This window comes from Scyliorhinus torazame, chromosome 19, assembly GCF_047496885.1.
Source record: "Scyliorhinus torazame isolate Kashiwa2021f chromosome 19, sScyTor2.1, whole genome shotgun sequence".
NCBI classification, from domain to species: Eukaryota; Metazoa; Chordata; class Chondrichthyes; order Carcharhiniformes; family Scyliorhinidae; genus Scyliorhinus; species Scyliorhinus torazame.
This window is the reverse complement of record NC_092725.1, coordinates 104,527,503-104,550,881: the sequence shown is the minus strand read 5'-3', so window position 1 is coordinate 104,550,881 and position 23,379 is coordinate 104,527,503. Positions and strand designations below refer to the sequence as shown.

General features: G+C 46.4%; 1 protein-coding gene and 1 long non-coding RNA gene across 4 annotated transcripts in view; one reads left to right on the top strand and one right to left on the bottom strand.

The window, feature by feature from the left end:
- Positions 1 to 16,199, top strand: part of LOC140396397 (uncharacterized) — a 110,475-nt gene extending 94,276 nt beyond the window's left edge. The window contains exon 4 of the long non-coding RNA XR_011936514.1: positions 15,712 to 16,199. This is a non-coding gene — a long non-coding RNA (uncharacterized lncRNA). The remainder of the gene's footprint in view (positions 1 to 15,711) is intronic.
- Positions 1 to 23,379, bottom strand: part of LOC140396396 (host cell factor 1-like) — a 126,689-nt gene that overhangs the window by 56,435 nt on the left and 46,875 nt on the right. For all 3 annotated transcript variants that reach the window (XM_072484981.1, XM_072484982.1, XM_072484983.1), the window contains exons 10-14: positions 22,263 to 22,487; positions 16,089 to 16,196; positions 9,069 to 9,288; positions 2,701 to 2,837; positions 2,124 to 2,274 (exon numbers count right to left, since the gene is read on the bottom strand). In XM_072484981.1, the coding sequence (XP_072341082.1) occupies positions 2,124 to 2,274; positions 2,701 to 2,837; positions 9,069 to 9,288; positions 16,089 to 16,196; positions 22,263 to 22,487 (841 nt within the window). The remainder of the gene's footprint in view (positions 1 to 2,123; positions 2,275 to 2,700; positions 2,838 to 9,068; positions 9,289 to 16,088; positions 16,197 to 22,262; positions 22,488 to 23,379) is intronic.

The following is a 23,379-nucleotide window of genomic DNA, read 5'->3' as shown; positions in this document are numbered from 1 at the left end:
TGCCACACAAAAGGTTGCTGCATAAGATAAAGATGCATGGCATTAAGGGTAAAGTACTAGCATGGATAGAGGCTTGGTTAATTAATAGAAAGCAAAGAGTGGGGATTAATGGGTGTTTCTCTGGTTGGCAATCAGTAGCTAGTGGTGTTCCTCAGGGATCAGTGTTGTGTCCACAATTGTTCACAATTTACATAGATGATTTGGAGTTGGGGACCAAGGGCAATGTGTTCAAGTTTGCAGACGACACTAAGATAAGTGGTAAAGCAAAAAGTGCAGAGGATACTGGAAGTCTGCAGAGGGATTTGGATAGGTTAAGTGAATGGGCTAGGGTATGGCAGATGGAATGCAATGTTGACTAATGTGAGGTTATCCATTTTGGTAGGAATAACAGCAAAAGGGATTATTATTTAAATGATAAAATATTAAAACATGCTGCTGTGCAGAGAGACCTGGGTGTGCTAGTGCATGAGTCGCAAAACGTTGGTTTACAGGTGCAACAGGTGATTAAGAAGGCAAATGGAATTTTGTCCTTCATTGCTAGAGGGATGGAGCTTAAGACTAGGGAGGTTATGCTGCAATTGTATACGGTGTTAGTGAGGCCACACCTGGGGTATTGTGTTCAGTTTTGGTCTTCTTACCTGAGAAAGGACATACTGGCGCTGGAGGGTGTGCAGAGGAGATTCACTAAGTTATTCCCAGAGCTGAAGGGGTTGGATTACGAGGAGAGGTTGAGTAGACTGGGACTGTACTCGTTGGAATTTAGAAGGATGAGGGGGGATCTTATAGAAACATATAAAATTATGAAGGGAATAGATAGGATAGATGCGGGCAGGTTGTTTCCATTAGCGGGTGAAAGCAGAACTAGGGGGAAGTAGATTTAGGACTGAGTTTAGGAGGAACTTCTTCACCCAAAGGGTTGTGAATCTATGGAATTCCTTGCTCAGTGAAGCAGTTGAGGCTCCTTCACTAAATGTTTTTAAGATAAAGATAGATAGTTTTTTGAAAAATAAAGGGATTAAGGATGATGGTGTTCGGGCCGGAAAGTGGAACTGAGTCCACAAAAGATCAGCCAGGATCTCATTGAATGGCGGAGCAGGCTCGAGGGGCCAGATGGCCTACTCCTGCTCCTAGTTCTTATGTTCTTACCTTCATTAACTCTGTAGTATCACAAGACAGCTCTTTGGAAGAAAATTTCAAAAAACTTGCAAAGCAACTCTAAAAGGGGGTTTAAAGAATCAGATTCAGGGTTGTCTACCTAACCTATCATATATTTTTGAAAGTGCTTGTAATCACTTCTAGCCTCCATGGGGAAGCAAAAGAGGGGTCATCCAACAACCAGTCAAGATTTACAGTTGGGGAATAGCTACATTTGATAAGCTGATTTAATTTTGAGGTCATTATCCGACCATGAAAAAACTATTATATTAAGAAAGCTTAGAAGGACGAACACAAACTAGTGAAAGACAAGTAACACATCACTATTGCAAAACCTTGTCACCAAAAATCACCCTGTTTCTGCTCTTGTCCGCACTTCAGAAATTATATAGCAGACAAAGGCTAAGTACCATTGCCACATCATAGATCTTTGCCAACAGCTAGCTCAGCAGCATCACTTGAAGCTTGGGAGTGAGGTTAACTGCCCTCTCAGCCATCATGCCTCATGAGACCTGGGTGGCTGGAGAGAAAACATACAGAATTTATAATCCAAATGATAACTGCTGACTAGGATGAGAATTCAACTGGAGAGGAATGCTTGGCATGTCATGGCTTCCAGCCAGCTGGGGAGAGGAGATGCTCATTTACTGCACTACATGCCAGCCTGCACGGACCAGTGGAATCCGACAGTCCTAACAAATTGGAAACACGTGGCTTGTAACCGGATTTGGGACAACAATCCCAACCAGATACACTATCTTTTTCTAAAGCACAGACTCCCATCAGTCCAACACAGATCAGTATCTGTTAGATTTAATTGCAATCAGCTTGTATCAATTAATTTAGGAGGCTATAACATATTCCTGCATACTTTTTAACTATGGTAGGTTTTTTAAAAATTCTGCTGTCTACAGAACTGTGTAATCAATCTCAACTACATACGGGTAAATACAAATTATAATAGGTACCTGTGGTTCCTTTCACTAGCAAGGTTGAGACAGTAGGCTTGCTTGAAGACACGGTGACAGGTGTAACCAATCTGACTCCACTAACTGTGACAGGAGTTCCACCAACTGTTCGTAGGATGGTACCAGGTGTTCCTGGCGTCTTCAGAACCACCTGAAAAGTGACAATTGAAAATCAAAAGACTAACACCCATTCTATTGATTAGGGTAATTTGATTATCTGACCAAGCAGGGTGACTGACAGCATTTACGAGCCAGAGCTTTGCTCAAATTATTCCCTCCCTTAGCCTCAGGATGTTGAAGGCACCTAAAGCACTCCTCAATGCTGAATGATAGAGAACAAGCCAAACACTGACAAGAGGTATACATAGAAGATGGGAGCAGGAGGAGGCCTTTTGGCCCTCACTTCTCAGTTTAATTCAGTATCACTTCACACTGTGAATCTATCCACTGTCCATCCATACAATAATCTGTTGCATGTTTATTTGGTTAGAACAAATTTCAATTGCAGCCTTGACTAGAAGGCTCATTCCTGCAAATATATGCAAACTGGAAGCATGGAATGGAATTATCTCCATACCTGTGTCATTCCAGGCTGTCCTGTAGTAAATTTTGGCACAGCTGTAATGATTTTTGCAGGAGCTCCAGTTCCTGATGTGACTACTTTTGTTGTAATGATTGTTATCGGAGATTTCATGCCAGGGGATGCGGATACACCTGGGGCAAAATGCATAAGTCACTATTTAGGATTTGCAAATGATGTTCAAACATTCACTTTTTTTATATGCAGAGTTTAAAGTTATATTTACATTACTTCTTCCTTTAGATCACTGGCTGCCTTTTGTTAATCTTTTACTTTGACTAATGTGAATAGATATCAGAAAAACTAATTAAGCACAATTAAATTCTTCCTCATACTGCTCTTTAACCCAGAGAGTAAAAAGACTCTCACACACACACACACACAGACAGACACACACGATTATCAGGAAAATACAAGATTATCAGGAAAATGCATCACAACAGGTCAAGCCACAAACAGTGAAGAAAATGTCAATAAATTGTTCTCATATATCAAAAGGAAGAATACAAGGTGCAGCTAAGAAGATAACAAATCGCGATTACATGTGCAAATCTCCTTTTGGAAATCCTGGCCTGGAATTTCCTGGAACATTTTGGCATTGCGATAATGTAAGTTTGACGTTGTGCCAGTATTTTGCGGAACCTTTACACCAACTTTACATGAAAACATTGCTACATGGTAATTTCTTCGATTATCTATAGTACTTCATAAACATCTGCTGAAAATATCTCTTGTTCATTTACAAAGCTATTCCTCATGCGAATGACAAGCTCGAGCTGGATTTTTAAAACATGTTTTCATAATAAACAAAATCATACAAACCAGTTACAATCAAAGGAGAAGACTAATGAGCAAAGGCACATATTACCGTAACCCCAAAAAACTAAACTAAACCCTCTTAGCAGCTGACGATGACCAGCTCCTTCAAAAGGAAATGAATGGCTGCCATCTTAGGTAGAACCCTTCTAATGGTGAATCATCTGAAAATGTAAGAAAGGTAGGAGGTCACCCAGCCAAGCCGAGGTGCTGGATGGAGTAGGATTCCTCCACCCAAACAGAACCCGCCTCCGGGCTATTAACGAGGTGAAGTCAAAGACATCCACCTTCGCCCGTCAGAAGCACCGGTGTGTCTGATACCCCAAATATGGTCACCAGCGAACATGGATCCAAACCAACATTGAGTTTTTCCGACATGTTGTTGAAGAAAGAGGCACATACGCTTACCAATTTGAGACAAGAACATAGGAGTGTGATTAGCCGGCCTGAGAGCAACGTTCACACTTATCCTCCACCCCAGAGAAAAATCCACTCATTCTCGCTTTAGTCAGATGTTCCCTGTGCACCACCTTGAATTGGATCAGATTTAGCAGAGCACATGAAGACGTGGAGGTGACCCCGTGAAGGGCCTCACTGCATACCTCATCATCCAGAATGGAACCCAACTTACCCTCCCATTTCGCCCTCACTTCACTCAGGGAGCTGACTTCGCTGCGAGGATATGACCATATACACCCAAAATATCCCCCACCAGATCCAGCAAAAGACAAAATCCTCTTCAACAGGGAAGAGGGTTGCCAATGGAAAGGTGGGAAAAGCCTTGGTCTACCCAACAGGAATACCCTGCTCTACAGAATAATGGCAGAGGACGAAGGGCAGAGGAAAGAGGCTGGAAGAGTGAATTACTAAGGCAGATAACAGCAGATAACTCACTATAAGAAAGGCAGGTTCAGGAGTGAACCATAGCATTCAATGAGATCATGATTGATCTGTATTATAACTTCATTCGCCCACACCTTGGCTCCACTTCCCCGAATATCCTTTTTAAAATATTCCAACTGGCTACGGGCAATAAACCATTTGACAAGATTTAATACATCAAATATATCATTCATGAATCAATGCCTTGTGTCTTTTGACTTATAGAAGGTACATATAAATACTGTGGCTACTAGAGCAGGCCAGAGGCTGGGAATTCTACAGTGATTAATTAAGTTTCCAACTCCCCAAAGCCTGTCCACTATTCACAAGGTACAAGTCAGGAGTGTGGAGGAGTGCAGTGCCAACAACACTCAAAAAGAACCTGACACCACCAGGACAAAGCAGCTCGCGTGATTGGCTCCCCAATCATCACCTTAAACATTCATTCCCTCCGCTACTGGTGCAGAATGGCAACGGTGGGTACCATATTCAAGACCTACATCACAGAAACTCACCAAGGCACCTTAAACAGCATTTTCTAAAGCCACAACCTCTACCACCAAGAAGAACAAAGGTAGCAGATGCATGGGAACAAGTTCTCCTCCACGTCACACACCACCCTGACATAGAAACAAATTGCCTGCGGGTGAACCAGCACCACATGAGCTGCAGCGGTTCAAGAAGGTGGCTCACCACCATCATCTCAAAATCACTTAGGGATGGGCTCACATCCCAAGAATGAATAAAAAACACAGACAGTACAACATGAACCATCTAGAAAATTCTGTAGAACAACTGCATTTCTAGAGATTCCTCTTGCTGCAGCCAAGCCTGATGATGTGCAGCTTTCCCATATTGTACTCACTTTGAAAGGTTTCCAGGTGGAAGCTCTTTGAGTTGATGCTGGCTCTTTCATGGAGTTAGTCCCACACCCTGCATTGTCCACATTTTTCTGTAATTTCTATTACACCAAATATTTATCCACTTCCCTTTTGAAGGCTATTTCTGAATCTGTAACCACTATGCGATTAGGCAGTGCATTCCAAATCCTAACCACTCTTTACACTAAAATGTTGTCACCATGGTATCTTTGGTTCTTATGTCAATCATCTCAAAATGTGCCTTCTTTAAAGGATGCCCATTACTCCATTACATAGCTGGCTGCCTGCTTTGACTCCATTAACCCTGGGCCAAATCATTCCTCAATTTGCTCATATTAGTCCTCTTTCAGTTGCTTTTTGTCTAGATTTCTCCTTGCCCTCCTCCATAACTAATGATACTATGATTACTATTCCCAAGATGTTCCCCCACTCTATAATACTCTATTTGACCCACTTCATTCCCTGGGGCTAGATCCAGCAATACCCTCCATGGTTTGGCAGGAAAGATATTGATTAGGAAAATTCATCTAAACTCAACTCAGAAACTCCTCCCCCACCCCCCTTATGCCCTTGATACAATCACTGTTCAATTCAATATTAGGGCAGTAAAAGCCTCCAATTAGCACTGCTCTGTAGTATTGTACCTTTCAGTAATTTATTTGAAAATGTGTTTGTCTATTTCCTTCCTCCTACCTGGCGACCTACAATATAATATAATAGCTCCGTTATTGTTCAACTCTGACCAAACAGGTATACATTATTTTTTAAATAAATAAACCACTGTACTGTACAGGAATGATGTAAGGATAAGCAAGTAACTTATGTCCCCCTTACATCAGGTGAACAGTAAAAACTGAAGTGGGAAACTCGTTCACCTAGTTAACTCCTTTCACAAAATGCACGTGATTTTTAAACAACTAATATGGCAAAGTAAAGCACAGATTAGGCTTCACGGTTGAGAAGCAAATGGGATTTATGGAATTAAATCCAGCATTGACACAATGGGCTAAATGGCTTCCTTCAGTACCATAATGACTCTGACTCCAAAGATACACCAAAAAATACTTGCCAAGTAGGATCCTAAAAACTAACTCCAGTTAACACTGAATTAATTCAGTGAAAAATACTTTTCAACTCTCCTCAAATCCATCTACTTTTTAAAATAAAAAAAAAATCTTTGGTAGTGTCACAAGTAGGCTTACATTAACACTGCAATGAAGTTCCTGAGAAAATCCCCCAGTCGCCACATTCCAGTGCCTGTTCGGGTACACCGAGGGAGAATTCAGAATGTCCAATTCACCTAACAAGCATATCTTTCGGGACTTGTGGGAGAACCTTAGTTAGTCCACACTTGGAGTGTAGTGTTCAATTCTGTTCACCACACTACCAGAAGGATGTGGAGGCTTTAGAGAGGGTGCAGAAGAGATTTACCAGGATGTTGCCTGGTGGGCATTTGAATAAACTCTCACTGGAACGAAGGAGGTTGAGGGGCGACCTGATAGAGGTCTACAAAATTATGAGGGGCACAGACAGGGTGGCTAGTCAGAGACTTTTTCCCAGTGTAGAGGGGTCAATTACTAGGGGGCATAGGTTTAAGGAGCGAGGAGATGTACGAGGTAGGTTCTTTGCACAGAGGGTAGTGGGTGCCTGGAACTCGCTGCTGGAGGAGGTGGTGGATGCAAGGACGATAGTGACGTTTAAGGGGCATCTTGTCAAATACATGAATAGGATGGGAATAGAGGGATACAGACCCCAGAAGTGTAGAAGATTTTAGTTTAGGCTGGCAGCATAGTCGACGCAGGCTTGGAGGACCGAAGGGTCTGTTCCTGTGCTGTACTTTTCTTTGTTCTTCTTTGAAATCGGCACACTCGGAGGAAACCCACGCAGACAAGGGGAGAACGTGCAGACTTCGCACAGCCAGTGACCAAAGCCGGGAATCAAACCTGGGTCCCTGGCGCTATGAAGCAACAGCACTAACCACTATGCTTCTTGCCACCCACACTTACATTGGCCAGCAGGGAGAGCATTTTTGTCTTGGTGAAAATCCTGGAAATGAACAAAATTTCAAACCTTGAATTGCCCATCTTTGCAGGGACAGGACTGGAATCAGGCTGGGGTTCACCGATAAGCATTTTGCAGAGGAAGCTAGCCACTGGAATGACCAGTTGCCTCCCCTGACTTCTGATTTTTCAATCCTGGCTGTGTGAATCCTGGAATGCGCAGAGCAGACTAGGTAGGACGTGGTCTGAACTTAAGTGGATTCTTTGGATAGCCGGGTACTCCTTTGGAAAGATATGGTACTTTTTTGGATCGGGTCCCAGGACACATTAGGAAAGGTATGGCACCCTTTGGAATTGTTAGAATTAAACATGATTAGGGCAGCACGGTGGCACAGTGGGTTAGCACTGCTGCCTCACGGCGCCGAGGTCCCAGGTTCGATCCCGGCTCTGGGTCACTGTCTATGTGGAGTTTGCACATTCTCCCCGTGTTTGTGTGGGTTTCGCCCCCACAACCTAAAAATGTGCAGAGTAGGTGGATTGGCCACGCTAAATTGCCCCTTAATTGGAAAATTGGGTATGCTAAATTTATTTTAAAAAAAGAATTTAACATGATTATTCGCCTTACACAAACTCACTGGAACTGACAAGCTGTCTGGAAAGTGTCAAAGGATGCTAGGTAAATTGACATGGAGGGTGTATGTGCAAAGGGGGTGGCTATGGGGTGGCGTGAGTTGGGTTAGGGGGTCGGAGAATCGCCGGGTGCTGGCGTGAATCCCGCCCCCGCCAAATTCTCCGGCACCGGATATTCGGCGGGGGCGGGAATCGCGCCGCGATGGTCGGCGAGCCCCCCCCCCCCCCCCCCCCCGGCGATTCTCCGGCCCGAAGTCCCGCTGCTGGAATGCCTGTCCCGCCGGCGAGGATCAAACCACCTCTCTTCCCGGCGGGACTAGGCGGTGCGGGCGAGCTCAGGGGTCCTGGGGGTGGGCGCGGGGCGATCTGGCCCCGGGGGGTGCCCCCACGGTGGTCTGGGCCACGATTGGAGCCCACCGATCCGCGGGCAGGCCTGTGCCGCGGGGGCACTCTTTTACTACGCGTCGGCCGTGTAGGTCTCCACGATGGCCGACACTTAGGTGACCCCCCCCCGCGCATGCGTGGCGCCAAAGGCCTTTCCCGCCAGTCGGCGGCGCGCAAACCACTCCGGCGCGGGGCTAGCCCCTCAAGGTGAGGGCTTGGCCCCTAAATGTGCGGAGAAATCCGCATCTTTGGGGCGGCCCGACGCCGGAGTGGTTCACGCCACTCCATCCCGAGGGGGCCCCGCCGGGTAGGGGAGAATCCCGCCCAGGGAGTCGCTGGTGTTTTTTGTTTTATTATATTTAAAAAATTTAAACAGTGCCGAAGCACAGAGGCAGGCCTTGTACCCAGACCTTTATAGGTTGGGTTCGCTGAGCTGCGAAGTCTCCAGACTCTGTGAACACGACCAGAGGACAAAAATCAGGACCACCGGCTTTCAATATGAAATCTTACAGAAGGTGACTAACTAAAGAGCCACATCTAATTGGATCTTTTGTTTCAATAACGACTAATGTGTATAGCAGAACTTTCTTTTAAAAAATACCTTTAAACAAAAAAACAAACAATTGCTGAACACATCTCTCTTACACAAATATTCAGGGGCTTTTCACAGTAACTTCATTTGAAGCCGACTTGTGACAATAAGCGATTTTCATTTCATTTCATTTCATTTCATGAAAATTTAATTGGAAACCTGGAAGCCTCCATTTTTTACCTGTAACATTAGGTTGATGCATTAGTGCAGAAACAGGGATGGTTTTTATGATGGTGGTTGCTCCAGGTTTGTTGCTAGTTGGTGAAACACTGCCAAGACCCAGGATCGTTTGCTTCGTACCTATTCCACCAGCTTGCGAGGTTGTGATTATTGTTGCTGGTTTACCATCTGCTGCTGTTACAAGTCTCACAATAGTCCCCGGAGGAAAGGGGCCTTTTGCCTTCAGATGTCAAAAATCAAAATATTTGTCAAATGGAAAACGGTAAGATAAAAGCCATGGCAAAAACAACTATTTCATTACTTTCTAACACATTGTGATATAGAAGAAAATACAACATCCAATTCATAGTATTGCTCTTGCGATATACAAACTCAAATTAGTTTAAAATAGAGATGATCAGCTGTGGTTTTCCAGAATCAATTTTCGCCTGTTTTCTGATATTGAAATATTGCAATATTTTACTGTGTATATTAAGCAAACACTGTAGATAGGCAGGTAGGTAATGGGAGCAGTCACAGAAACAAGCCAATGCAACGTGATATAGCAGACAATGATCCTGCCACTGAATCTGCATATATGCAAACTTTATCTACACATTTCACTCGTACCAAATTTCTCAAATATTCATTGTTCTTCCAGCTATTCTGTTTCTAAGCAATGTTTTATACTGTTTTGGCTAACTAAAAATATCGCTGAAAGCACACTTATTTGTGATTGACCAGAGTAATCAACAAATTTCTATTGATATTGATCCTATTTTTAAATGATCACCAGTTGTGAGGTGAAGCTCAAAACAATGCTTTAAAATCAAATTCAGGAATTCTACTCAACAACTACTGTAGTCCGTATTGGACAGCTAAAACACAATTATAAATTTGCGTGAATTAATGGAATATCGGATCAGTGGTTGGTCATTCAATCCCTCCAGCCTATGCCACCATTGAATTTGATCATGGCTGACCCTTTCTGCCCACTACCTAGACCGAACAAATATTTGCCAATCTCAGTTTCAAAAATTTAAATAAACCCGGTGTCCACATCCTTTCAAGGCAGAGAATTCTACATTTCCACTACCCTTAGTGTGAATGCTGCCGCTCCTTTATAGCCCAGCTCTAACTTTAACATAGATTCCCATCTGGTTTTCCCCGTCAGAGAAAATAGCTTCTCTACATTTACTCCATCAAATCCTATTGTCATTTCGATCAACTCTCAACCTTCTAAAATGAAGGAAATGCAACCTCCCCATAACATGTAACATGATCGAAAACAAGCTGGATGAGCTGAAGAGAGATTTACCTCTCAGAGGGAAGTAAGAGACTTCAACCTCTCCCTACTCCGTTCAGAGGTTCCCACCTGCTTCAAGAAGACCACCATCATACCGGTGGCCAAAGAAGAACCAGGCAATGTGCCTCAACGACTACTGTCTGGTGGACTTGACATTATGGTGCTTTGAGAGGTTGAACATGAGACATCAACTCCATACTACCAGAATGCTTTGATCCACTGCAATTCACCACAACCAGTCCACAGCAGATGCCATCTCCCTGGCCCTCCACTCATCCCTGGAGCACCTTGATCACACGGACTCCTACGTCAGACCACTACACGTTGACTACAGCTCCGCCTTCAACACCATAATCTCAGCCAAGCTCATATCAAAACTCCAAAACCTAGGACTTGGCTCCTCCTTCTGCAACTGGATCCTCGATTTCTTGACCATTGATTACAATCAGTAAGGATAAACAACACCTCCTCCGCGATAGTCCTTAATATTGGGACCCTGCAAGCCTGCATACATAGCCCCTACTATACTCCCTATACATACACGACTGTGTGGCAAAACTTGGCTCCAACTCCATCTACAAGTTTGCTGATGACACGACCGTTGTGGATTGGATCGCGACCAATGATGAGTCAGAGTACAGGAGCGAGAGAGAGAACCTAGTGCCGTGGTGTAACAACAACAATCTCTCCCTCAACATCAGCAAAACTAAGGAGCTGGTCACTGACTTCAGGAAGCAAAGTATCGTACACACCCCTGTCTGCATCAATGGTGCCAAGGTGGAGATGGATGGCAGCTTAAATTCCTAGGTGTGCACATCACTAACAATCTGTCCTGGTCGACCCACGTCGTCGCTACGACCAAGAAAGCACAACAGCGCCTATACTGCCTCTGGAAGCTAAGGAAATTCGGCATGCCCACATTGACTCTTACGAAGGTTTACAGATACACCATGGAAAGCATCCTATCTGGCTGCATCACAGCCTGCTATGGCAACTGCTCAGCCCAAGACCGTAAGAAACTACAGAGAGTCGTGAACACAGCCCAGTCCATCACACGAATCCCCCTCCCATCCATTGACTCTGTCTACATCTTCCTCCTCCTTAGAAAGCGGGCAGCATAATCAAAGGCCCCTCCCACCAGTGTTATTCTCTCTTCCAACATCTTCGATCGGACAGGAAAGACAAAAGTCTGAGAACCTGCGCTAACAGCTTCTTCCCCGCTGTTACTAGACTCCTGAATGACCCTCTTATGGACTGAGCTGATATCTTCACACATCTTCTCTACTGAATAGTACTACACTCTGTATGCTCACCCAATGCCTGTGTCTATGTATGTGTATTTATGTATGTCCCATGTTTTTTCATATCTGGAACGATCTGCCTGGACTGTGGGATCCCCGTGGGATCCCAAACGTCTCGTGCAACTCCTCCAAACTCGCAAACCGCCCTTCTAGAAATAGGTCCTTCATTTCCATCACCCTTCGCTCCTCCCATACCCGAAACTTAGCATCCATCATCATTGGCTCAAACCCATGGTTCCCTTGGATCGGCACCAACTTCGACCCCGCCCTTAACCTAAAGTGCTGCTGAAATTGCCTCAATATTTTCAACGTGGCCACTCCTGTAGCCTTTTTGATTATTTTTTGCATCAGGTTTTTGTGATTTGTGTACCTGGAAACCCAAATCTCGCAGCCCAACAACGAGCGAAAATTGCAGGAACAGGGCAGCATGGTGGTTACCACTGGTTCAATTCTGGCCTCGAGCGACTGTCTATGTGGAGTTTGCAACCCCTCCCCCCCAACCGTGTCTGCGTGGGTTTCCTCCAGGTGCTCCAGTTACCTCCGACAGTCCGAAGATGTGCAGGATAGGTGGATTGGCCAAGCTAAATTGCCCCTTAGTGTCCAAAAGATTTGGAGGGGTTACTGGGATAGGGTGGAGGTGTGGGGTTAAGTAGGATGCTCATTCCAAGGGCCGGGGCAGACACGATGGGTCGTATGGCCTCCTTCTGCACTGCTACAGGGGAATGAGCCCGGCCAGGTGGTAGATGTTTCAGTAGGGGAGCATTTCGGTAACAGTGACCACAATTCAGTAAGTTTTAAAGTACTGGTGGACAAGGATAAGAGTGGTCCGAGGATGAATGTGCTAAATTGCACATTGGGGGAAGGCTAATTATAACAATATTAGGCGGGAACTGAAGAACATAGATCGGGGGCGGATGTTTGAGGGCAAATCAACATCTGACATGTGGGAGGCTTTCAAGTGTCAGTTGAAAGGAATACAGGACAGGCATGTTCCTGTGAGGAAGAAAGATAAATACGGCAATTTTCGGGAACCTTGGATGACGAGTGATATTGTAGGCCTCGTCAAAAAGAAAAAGGAGGCATTTGTCAGGGCTAAAAGGCTGGGAACAGACGAAGCCTGTGTGGCATATAAGGAAAGTAGGAAGGAACTTAAGCAAGGAGTCAGGAGGGCTAGAAGGGGTCATGAAAAGTCATTGGCAAATAGGGTTAAGGAAAATCCCAAGGCTTTTTACACGTACACAAAAAGCAAGAGGGTAGCCAGGGAAAGGGTTGGCCCACTGAAGGATAGGCAAGGGAATCTATGTGTGGAGCCAGATGAAATGGGCGAGGTACTAAATGAATACTTTGCATCAGTATTCACCAAAGAGAAGGAATTGGTAGATGTTGAGTCTGGAGAAGGGGGTGTAGATAGCCTGGGTCACATTGTGATCCAAAAAGACGAGGTGTTGGGTGTCTTAAAAAATATTAAGGTAGATAAGTCCCCAGGGCCTGATGGGATCTACCCCAGAATACTGAAGGAGGCTGGAGAGGAAATTGCTGAGGCCTTGACACAAATATTTGGATCCTCGCTGTCTTCAGGGGATGTCCCGGAGGACTGGAGAATAGCCAATGTTGTTCCTCTGTTTAAGAAGGGTAGCAAGGATAATCCCGGGAACTACAGGCCGGTGAGCCTTACTTCAGTGGTAGGGAAATTACTGGAGAGAATTCTTCGAGACAGGATCTACTCCCATTTGGAAGCAAATGGACGTATTAGTGAGAGGCAGCACGGTTTTGTCAAGGGGAGGTCATGTCTCACTAACTTGATAGAGTTTTTCGAGGAGGTCACTAAGATGATTGATGCAGGTAGGGCAGTAAATGTTGTCTATATGGACTTCAGTAAGGCCTTTGACAAGGTCCCTCATGGTCGACTAGTACAAAAGGTGAAGTCACACGGGATCAGGGGCGAACTGGCAAGGTGGATACAGAACTGGCTAGGCCATAGAAGGCAGAGGGTAGCAATGGAGGGATGCTTTTCTAATTGGAAGGCTGTGACCAGTGGTGTTCCACAGGGATCAGTGCTGGGACCTTTGCTCTTTGTAGTATATATAAATGATTTGGAGGAAAATGTAACTGGTCTGATTAGTAAGTTTGCAGACGACACAAAGGTTGGTGGAATTGCGGATAGCGATGATGACTGTCTGAGGATACAGCAGGATTTAGATTGTCTGGAGACTTGGGCGGAGAGATGGCAGATGGAGTTTAATCTGGACAAATGTGAGGTAATGTATTTTGGAAGGGCTAATGCAGGTAGGGAATATACAGTGAATGGTAGAACCCTCAAGAGTATTGAAAGTCAAAGAGATCTAGGAGTACAGGTCCACAGGTCATTGAAAGGGGCAACACAGGTGGAGAAGGTAGTCAAGAAGGCATACGGCATGCTTGCCTTCATTGGCCGGGGCATTGAGTATAAGAATTGGCAAGTCATGTTGCAGCTGTATAGAACCTTAGTTAGGCCACACTTGGAGTATAGTGTTCAATTCTGGTCGCCACACTACCAGAAGGATGTGGAGGCTTTAGAGAGGGTGCAGAAGAGATTTACCAGAATGTTGCCTGGTATGGAGGGCATTAGCTATGAGGAGAGGTTGAATAAACTCGGTTTGTTCTCACTGGAACGAAGGAGGTTGAGGGGCGACCTGATAGAGGTATACAAAATTATGAGGGGCATAGACAGAGTGGATAGTCAGAGGCTTTTCCCCAGGGTAGAGGGGTCAATTACTAGGGGGCATAGGTTTAAGGTGAGAGGGGCAAGGTTTAGAGTAGATGTATGAGGCAAGTTTTTTACGCAGAGGGTAGTGGGTGCCTGGAACTCACTACCGGAGGAGGTAGTGGAAGCAGGGACGATAGGGACATTTAAGGGGCATCTTGACAAATATATGAATAGGATGGGAATAGAAGGATACGGACCCAGGAAGTGTAGAAGATTGTAGTTTAGTCGGGCAGTATGGTCGGCACGGGCTTGGAGGGCCGAAGGGCCTGTTCCTGTGCTGTACATTTCTTTGTTCTTTGTTGTTCTTTGTTGTAAATTCTATGATTCTATGACACTAATCATCTCAGCTGAATAACTATTCCCTAGATTTGATACTTTTCTAGTAATTGGTAAATGCTGAAGGTCCATTTGACAATTATGGAACTATACTACAATAAAAAATACAAATTTGGTCCGTTTTGTAAGGAAAGCAACTAAAAACTGTTCTATAATGTGAAACTGTGTTTTGCTGCACTCAGCAATGCCATTATAAAACGGGTGCTACTACATGAAATATACAGTGATCAGAATCGAACTGCACTGTCGTTGAACCTCAATGTACATAATATTTTTCCCAGCAATAAAGGAGATCCACACATATCTAAGCAGTGTTTTGTTCCCTAGTTGGTGAATTCTTCATGCTGGCAGTCAACATCTGCCAGAGAGATAGCGCTGTCCTATCTCTTCAAGTATTTCAAGTTTATAAAATGCCCAACAACACATCGATACAAACTCATTAATGTAACTCGGGAGTCAGATCTTCACCTTTCTGTCAAGTACACTGACAGAAAGTAGTGCAAGACCCTCTCCAGTCGCTGGTCTTCCATATAACGGTACAAGTCTAGTGTCATCACAGTATGGTGTGAAATCATGTTTAAAAGGAACGTGCCCTGTCACAAGTTAGAATGCAGGCCCTGAACTAGATTTGAATTTGACTATGCACACACAGTTCAAGTTCTGCTGTTTAATCCTCAAATACTTGCTGCAATGCTCGGCTATCATTCTGTGTGCACCCTTGAGGGAATAAAGGGAGAGAGTACTGGACTGATCTGTTCCAACCCGCTGAAATACAGTGGAGCATTGACAAGAGCCACAGAAAAATCTGTGACGCAAATTATGTCACCTGATCTCCCAAATGGAAGAAACATGGCAGCAAACAGCAGCAGTGAGGAATAATAACAGAGAAACTGCAAAGAAGACCAGTAAATTACTAAAATAATATATATCTATGAACAGTAAATTGCTGAAGATCTTTTTTTTTTAAAATCGAAGGTGGTAACTGGTTTGGGAAGACTTCAGAGATACTCTCCAGATCCATCTCGTGGCTACAGTCTGCAACCATATTGTGATGGTTGAAAGAACAAAATGAAATGGAAATATTTGAACAATTAATTCAGCGTAACAACAGGATGTAACATTTGTAGGCTGAAGAGCGCACCCTATGCAACATTTTTAACACAGACATGGATCCATAGATTTTCTATATATGTAAAAACACGTGCTCCTAGAAATCACTTTGCGCAGTATCACTGACTCTTGGCATTCTTCTGTCTGCTATTTAAACAGACATTAAAACTGCTAAACACGCAGTTAGCTTATCCACTATTGGCCATTCCAAGTTATGATTATGAAAATGTAACACAACATACCTGAATGAACTGTGCCAAAGACCCAGCAGTCGCCTGCCCAGTGATTGGAGCACCAGTTTGCACAGGGGCTGTCTGTACAAGAGTCATCATTTTTCCCAGATTGGAGATCTAAACAGAACAAATTTCAACTGATCACACATGGTCAACAACAATTGCAGCCAGCACTTACATAAAGTCTTTAAAGACAGAAAATAATTCATTGAGCTTTACAGGGGTGAGTTAAAAAGATAAAACAAATAAAGGAATGGACAACGAGCCATAGGGCAAGGGTCAGGAGAGGTGACCATAGTTGAAAGGATAGATATGATGTTTTAAAATGACAGAATAGTGGGAAAGATGATGGAGTTTAGAGAAGTAATTCCAGAAAGTGGAGCCAAGGACACGCTAAATGTTTATCTATTCACGCTAAGGAATTTATGACCAACATAAAATTATCTTAAAGTTGTGCTTGATATAGCAAATAAACACTTTTTTCTGAGAACTAAAGATGGTTTACTACAAATTTCCAGTTCAACATACACAAAAAAATTTTGCTTTATGTTCACACATCAGACCATATGCAAGTTAAAATTAATGTTAACCTATATACAATCCAGCAAAACAAAATGGCAAATGTTACAAAAGACCATCTTGTTTTCTCCAGGAAGTTAGAAATATCAAACATATGAAACTAATTGTTCCTGCTGTACAAATTTTCATTGCTCTGTAAAAATAACAAATCTGGATGGGGCCCCGCGGGGGAGGGGGAGGCCCGAGTCGGGGGTGAGGGGACTGGGCCTGTAAAAGGGGTGGCCACAGAGGTGGCGGCGCCGGGCAGGTGGAAAGCACGGGCTTTTTCACGCGCTGAAGGCTGGAGGGGGCGGGGAAGCGAGGGATGTTTCCCGCGCTTGTGATGTAAGGGGGAGGCGGAGTGCCTGTGGATGGGTAATGGAGGAGGAGGGTATGTCCCACAATGGGAGGAGTCGAAGGAGAGGCGGGAGTAGCTGGGGTGAGCAGGAGTCAGCTGACTTGCGGGAGTGTAATGGGGGAGTAAAGCAGCTAGGATGGGACCTAGCCGTGAGGGCAACCGTGCTGCTACTATGGTCAAGGGGGAGCTGGAGCGAGTAGAGGGGGTTGGGACGGGGGTCTGCCGCCGTGGGGACGGGCCGGGCGTGGAGTGCAGGCGCGTGGCTGGCCAAGGAGGGGTTATGGCTAGTCGGCGGAGGAGGGGGGTGGTTAGTCCCCTGATCCGGCTGATAACCTGGAATGTAAGGGGACTGAACGAGCCGGTCAAGCGGGCCCGGGTGTTTGCGCACCTGAAGGGGCTGAAGGCGGATGTGGTCATGCTCCAGGAGTCACACCTGAAGGTGGCAGACCAGGTAAGATTGAGGAAGGGGTGGGTAGGTCAGGTGTTTCACTCAGGGTTGGATGCCAAAAATCGGGGGGGGGGGGGGCGATCTTGGTGGGAAAGAGGGTGTCGTTCGAGGCGTCGAGCATTGTGACAGACAATGGCGGCAGGTACATAATGGTGAGTGGTAAGCTGCAAGGGGACAGGGTAGTGCTGGTCAATGTGTACGCCTCGAACTGGGACGATGCGGGTTTTATGGGGCGCATGTTGGGTCGGATCCCGTTGGAAGTGGGGGGCCTGATAATGGGGGGGGGGGGGGGGGGGGGGGGGGAGAGACGACGGGGACTTTAACACGGTGTTGGATCCGGCACTGGATCGCTCCAGGTCTAGGACAGGTAGGAAGCCGACAGTGACTAAGGTGCTGAGGGGGTTTATGGACCAGATGGGAGGGGTGCCCCCTTGGAGATTTGCAAGGCCGGGGGCTAGGGAATTTTCATTCTTCTTGCATGTTCATAAGGCTTATTCCTGGATCAACTTCTTTATTACGAGTAGGGCGCTGATAGCGAGAGTAGAGGATACCAAGTACTCGACGATAGCCATTTCGGATCACGCCCCGCATTGGGTAACCCGAGAGCTGGGGGAGGAGAGGAACCAGCGCCCGCTGTGGCGCTTGGAGGTGGGGCTGTTGGCGGACGAGGAGGTGAGTGAGTGAGTCCGAGGAAGTATAGAGAGATACCTGGAGGCCAACGATAACGGGGAGGTCCGAGTGGGGATGGTATGGGAGGCGCTGAAGGCGGTGGTTAGGGGAGGGCTGATCTCCATTAGGGCCCACAAGGAGAGGAGAGGGAGAGGCTGGTGGGGGAAATGGTGAGGGTAGACAGGAGGTATGCGGAGGTGCCGGAGGAGGGATTGTTGAGGAAGGCTGAATTCGACCTGTTGACCACCAGGAAGGCGGAGATGCAGTGGAGGAAGGCCCAGGGGCGATTAATGAGTATGGGGAAAAGGCAAGTCGGATGCTGGCGCATCAGCTTCGGAAGCGGGACGCAGCTAGGGAGATCGGGGAAGTTAAGGATAGGGGAGGGAGTGTGGTATGGAGTGGGGTTGACATCAATGGGGTCTTCAGGGACTTTTATGAGGAATTGTATCGGTCCGAGCCCCCACGGGAGGAGGGAGGGATGGGCCGCTTTCTGGACCAAGTGAGGTTTCCGAAGGTGGAGGAGGGACTGGTAGCGGATTGGGGGCCCCGATTGGGCTGGAGGAGCTGGCCAAAGGGATAGGGAGCATGCAGGCGGGGAAGGCACCGGGGCCGGACGGTTTCCCGGTCGAATTCTACAAGAAATATGTGGACCTGTCGGGTCCGTTGCTAGTTAGGACCTTCAGTGAGGCAAGGGAGGGGGGGGGGCTTTGCCCCCGATGATGTCCCGGGCACTGATCTCCTTGATCCTGAAGCAGGACAAGGATACCCTGCAGTGTGGGTCTTACAGGCCGATTTCATTGTTAAATGTAGATGCCAAGGTGCTGGCGAAGGTCTTAGCCACAAGAATTGAGGATTGTGTGCCGCAGGTGATCCACGAAGAAAGACGGGATTCGTGAAGGGGAGAAGTTGAATGCGAATGTGCGGAGGCCCCTGAACGTTATTATGATGCCGGTGAGGGAGGGGGAGGCGGAGATAGTGGTGGCGATGGACGCTGAGAAGGCCTTCGATAGGGTAGAGTGGGGGTACTTGTGGGGGGTGCTGAAGAGGTTCGGGTTTGGGGAAGGGTTTGTCAGGTGGGTTAGGTTGTTGTACGAGGTCCCGATGGCGAGTGTGGCCACGAACAAGAGGAGGTCTGAGTACTTTCGGTTGCATCGAGGGACGAGGCAGGTGTGTCCCCTGTCCCCCCCTGCTCTTCGCACTGGCGACTGAGCCCCTGGCTAAGGCACTGAGGGAGTCGAGGAACTGGAGGGGGTTGGTGCGGGGCGGGGAGGAGCATAGGGTGTCGTTCTATGCGGACGACTTGCTGCTATATGTGGCGGACCCGGTGGGGTAATTGCCGGAGGTAATGAGGATCGTCAGGGAGTTCGGGGATTTCTCAGGGTACAAGCTCAACATGGGGAAGAGCGAGTTGTTCGTGGTTCACCCAGGGGACCAGGAGAGGGGGATTGGCGAGCTCCCACTAAAAAGGGCGGAGAGGAGCTTCAGGTACTTGGGGGTCCAGGAGCTGGGGGGTCCTGCATAGACTTCATTTCACGAGGCTGGTGGAGCAAATGGAGGAGTTCAAGAGGTGGGACGTGTTGCCGCTGTCCCTGGCAGGTAGGGTGCAGTCAGTTAAGATGACGGTACTCCCAAGGTTTTTGTTGCTGTTCCAGTGCCTCCCCATGTTTATCCCGAAGGCCTTCTTTAGGCGGGTCAATAGGAGCATAACGGGGTTTGTGTGGGCGCGAGGGACTCAGAGGGTGAGAAGGGTGTTCCTGGAGCGGAGTAGGGATGGGGGGGGCTGGCACTGCCCAACCTCTGTGGGTACTACTGGGCCGCCAATGCGGCGATGGTGCGCACGTGGGTGATGGAGGCTGCATGGAAGAGGCTGGAGACGGCGTCTTGTGAGGGTACGAGTCTGGAGGCGCTGGCAACGGCGCCGCTGCCGCTCCCTCCAATGAGGTATACCACGAGCCCGGTAATGGCGGCTACCCTCAAAATCTGGGGGCAGTGGAGGCGGCACAGGGGGGAAGTTGGGGCCTCGGTGTGGACCTCTATACGGGGGAACCACCGGTTTGTCCCAGGGAGAATAGATGGAGGGTTCTCGGGGTGGCACAAGGCAGGGATAAGTAGGTTGGGGGACCTGTTTGTGGACGGGAAGTTCACGAGCCTGGGTGAACTGGAGAAGTACGGGCTCCCCCCGGGGAGCACCTTCAGATATTTACAGGTAAGGGCGTTTGCCAGGCGGCAAGTGGTGGAATTCCCGCAACTGCTGCCACGCACAGTACAGGACAGGGTGCTCTCTGGGGAGATTGGGTTGGAGTGGGGAAGATCTCGGAAACTTACCAGGTGATGCAGGAGGAGGAGGCCTCGGTGGTGGAGTTGAAAGGTAAGTGGGAGGAGGAGTTGGGAGAGGAGATCGAAGAGGGGACGTAGGCAGATGCCCTAGGGAGGGCGAGCTCTTCCTCTTCGTGCGCGAGGCTCAGCCTCATACAGTTTAAGGTGCTGCACAGGGCACACATCGGGACAAGGATGAGCCGGTTCTTTGGGGGAAGAGGACAGGTGTGTTAGGTGCTCAGGGAGCCCAGCAAATCACACCCATATGTTCTGGGCATGCCCAGCGCTTGAGGAATTTTGGAAGGGCGTAGTGAGGACAGTGTTGGGGGTGATAGGATCCAGGGTCAAGCCGGGCTGGGGGCTCGCAATATTTGGGGTTGCAGGGGAGCCGGGAGTGCAGGAGGCGAAAGAGGCCGGTATTCTGGCCTTTGCGTCCCTGGTAGCCCGGCGAAGGATTCTTCTTCAGTGGCGGGATGCGAGGCCCCCCAAGCGTGGAATCGTGGATCAACGATATGGCGGGGTTTATTAAATTGGAGAGGGGGAAATTTGCCTTAAGGGGATCGGTACAAGGGTTCTTTAGGCGGTGGCAACCGTTCTTGGACTTCCTGGCAGAACGGTAGACAATGGTCAGTAGCAGCAGCGACCGGGGGGGGGGGGGGGGGGGGGGGTTCTATTTTATTTTTGTTTATTTACCCTGGGGGATCTGAGGGGTTGTATATGTTTGCTTTGTGTTAACTCGGGGTGTTAATTTATTATTTATGTATATGGGGAGGGGGGCACGGGGGTTGTTTAACTTTGTTCTGTATTTAATTTTATTGGGTTTCTTTTTCATTCTGTTGTTGATATTTTGTGAAAACCCTAATAAAAATTATTTTTAAAAAAATAAAAAATTAACAAATCTTAAAACTTGGCAAAATGTAAATCAGGAACAATAAAGCCATGTGCGCCCAATTGCCATTAATCTCTCCAAGTTTAATCATATCATGCATCAATTAACTAGATTAAAAGGGGGCCTATCCTAAGGCCTCCGCAATGAACTGTAGTAAACGAATGAGCGAAAAAGTTAATTTGTTCTCTAATTTTCTCTCCTCTCCACCCAGTTCCTGTGAAGGTACAAATGAGATCAAGAATTCATCAGGTGGGAAATATCCAAGCAATCACATGTGTCCTACCACTTTGCTGCAAGGCACATAGGAATCCAGTTTGTTTAGGAAACAAAACTGAAGAAATGTTGATGCAAAAGCAGAGTCAAACATTGTGACAACCGCGTCGTCTGCACCCAAAGAACAATAAGTGGGTTGAGGGCTTCCAACACTGACAGTCCTGCGCCAATGGCCTACATGGGATCCAATATTATACGGGATTCGGGTACATATTCATCTCCATCCTTTAAGGTTGGGGTCAAAGTCTGAATCCCCAAAGAGGAGAGCATTTTTGTTTTTCCAAAATATAAGGATAAGGCCCTTTAAATTATGTTTTGGAAGGGAAAGGTTATCTTGCACTAACCCCATCCCCAACCTCTCTGTTACCAACCTTCACTGCACTATGCAGCACATTTTTGCGGCAGTGGCCAGCCACACATGTTCAGGCCACCAAGGCTGGATTTTCAATCTGCCATTCATGGGTAAAACTGCCATTACAGATCAGCTGCTCGTGACTTCATTCACATTTCATTGGCCCCTCTTCAGGGGCCAGCAAGCCACAAGGCCAGATTAATGTCAATGAGAACCCACACCTCAGCATTTAATGAGGAGAAATCACCTAGAGGCTTCATTAATCCATTAACAAAAATCTGGCATGCAAAGCGATCTAATAATTTTGAAGTGCTAATTACCAGGGACCCTCCACCACCAACTTGAATAGGGCTTTTGACAAGTGTGAACGTTTTGGTGACACCGCCCACGACAGTGGTGACAACTTGAGTCTGTTGAGCTACAGTCAATGCACCAGATTTATGTACAGTTATTATAGGTCGCGATGAAGCAGAGCCAAGAGTGCCAGATGATGTTGCCACTTGTGCAGCTGCTGTCTTCAGCATTGTCGTGGCCGGCGTGTTCACCTGCACAACAAAAAGGTACTTTTACACAGCTGTTGCAGACTTAAGGTACATTTTTAGATTTGCTTTTACACAAACCTGTCCATTATGGCTCACTGGCAAAAAATATTTATTTCACAATTAAATACCATAAGCTTCCTTCACCCACATGACGAGAAAAATTCATTTTGTTTGCCGTTGCTTCATAGAAATCACCATTCCCCCACTCTGTCAATCCTACAATAGTGAAAAATATACCTGATATACTGCATGGAATAAGTGCTCCATACAAATGAATAGTACGGTCAATGTTTATTATAGCTAACTTTTAAAATATAGGTAATTTACAAATAGATCTATCATTTGTGAACACAATATCCTCCCAAGTACTCCACATTCTCTGTTGTGTTATGGAGAAATTCAGCTAGCAATAGCTTAATTTTTCACCAATGAGGGGCTGATGATTTCTCCCACCTGCAATTAACCCTAAAAAAAGGTCACTGTGAATAAAAAACATAGGAACATTCAAATTTGCAGCCAGATTTTGCACTTTAAAAAAATCTCTTTACTATATAACATTCCATGTTCTTTTCAAGCAATTACTTCTTGATAAAAACACAAGCTTACAGTTAAACAGACTTTCCCCTGCCCTGGTGAAAAAAAAAAGCAACATTCAGATCAGAGGATTTTATTCCGATAGGAAAGGAAGGAAGAAACATCTGCTATTATTCAATGTATAATTCCCCATGAATATCTAGAACAGGGTGACCTACCTTCTTGCTCCCTCAACCCCATTCCCAATAAACATCAACTTTGAACAATTGATAGCAAGTTCGTCCCAGTCATTAATGTCAATGCTGGTGGACTTCAAAGAGAGCTTCAGAATGTCTTTTAAGTGTTTTCTAGCACAGTGGTG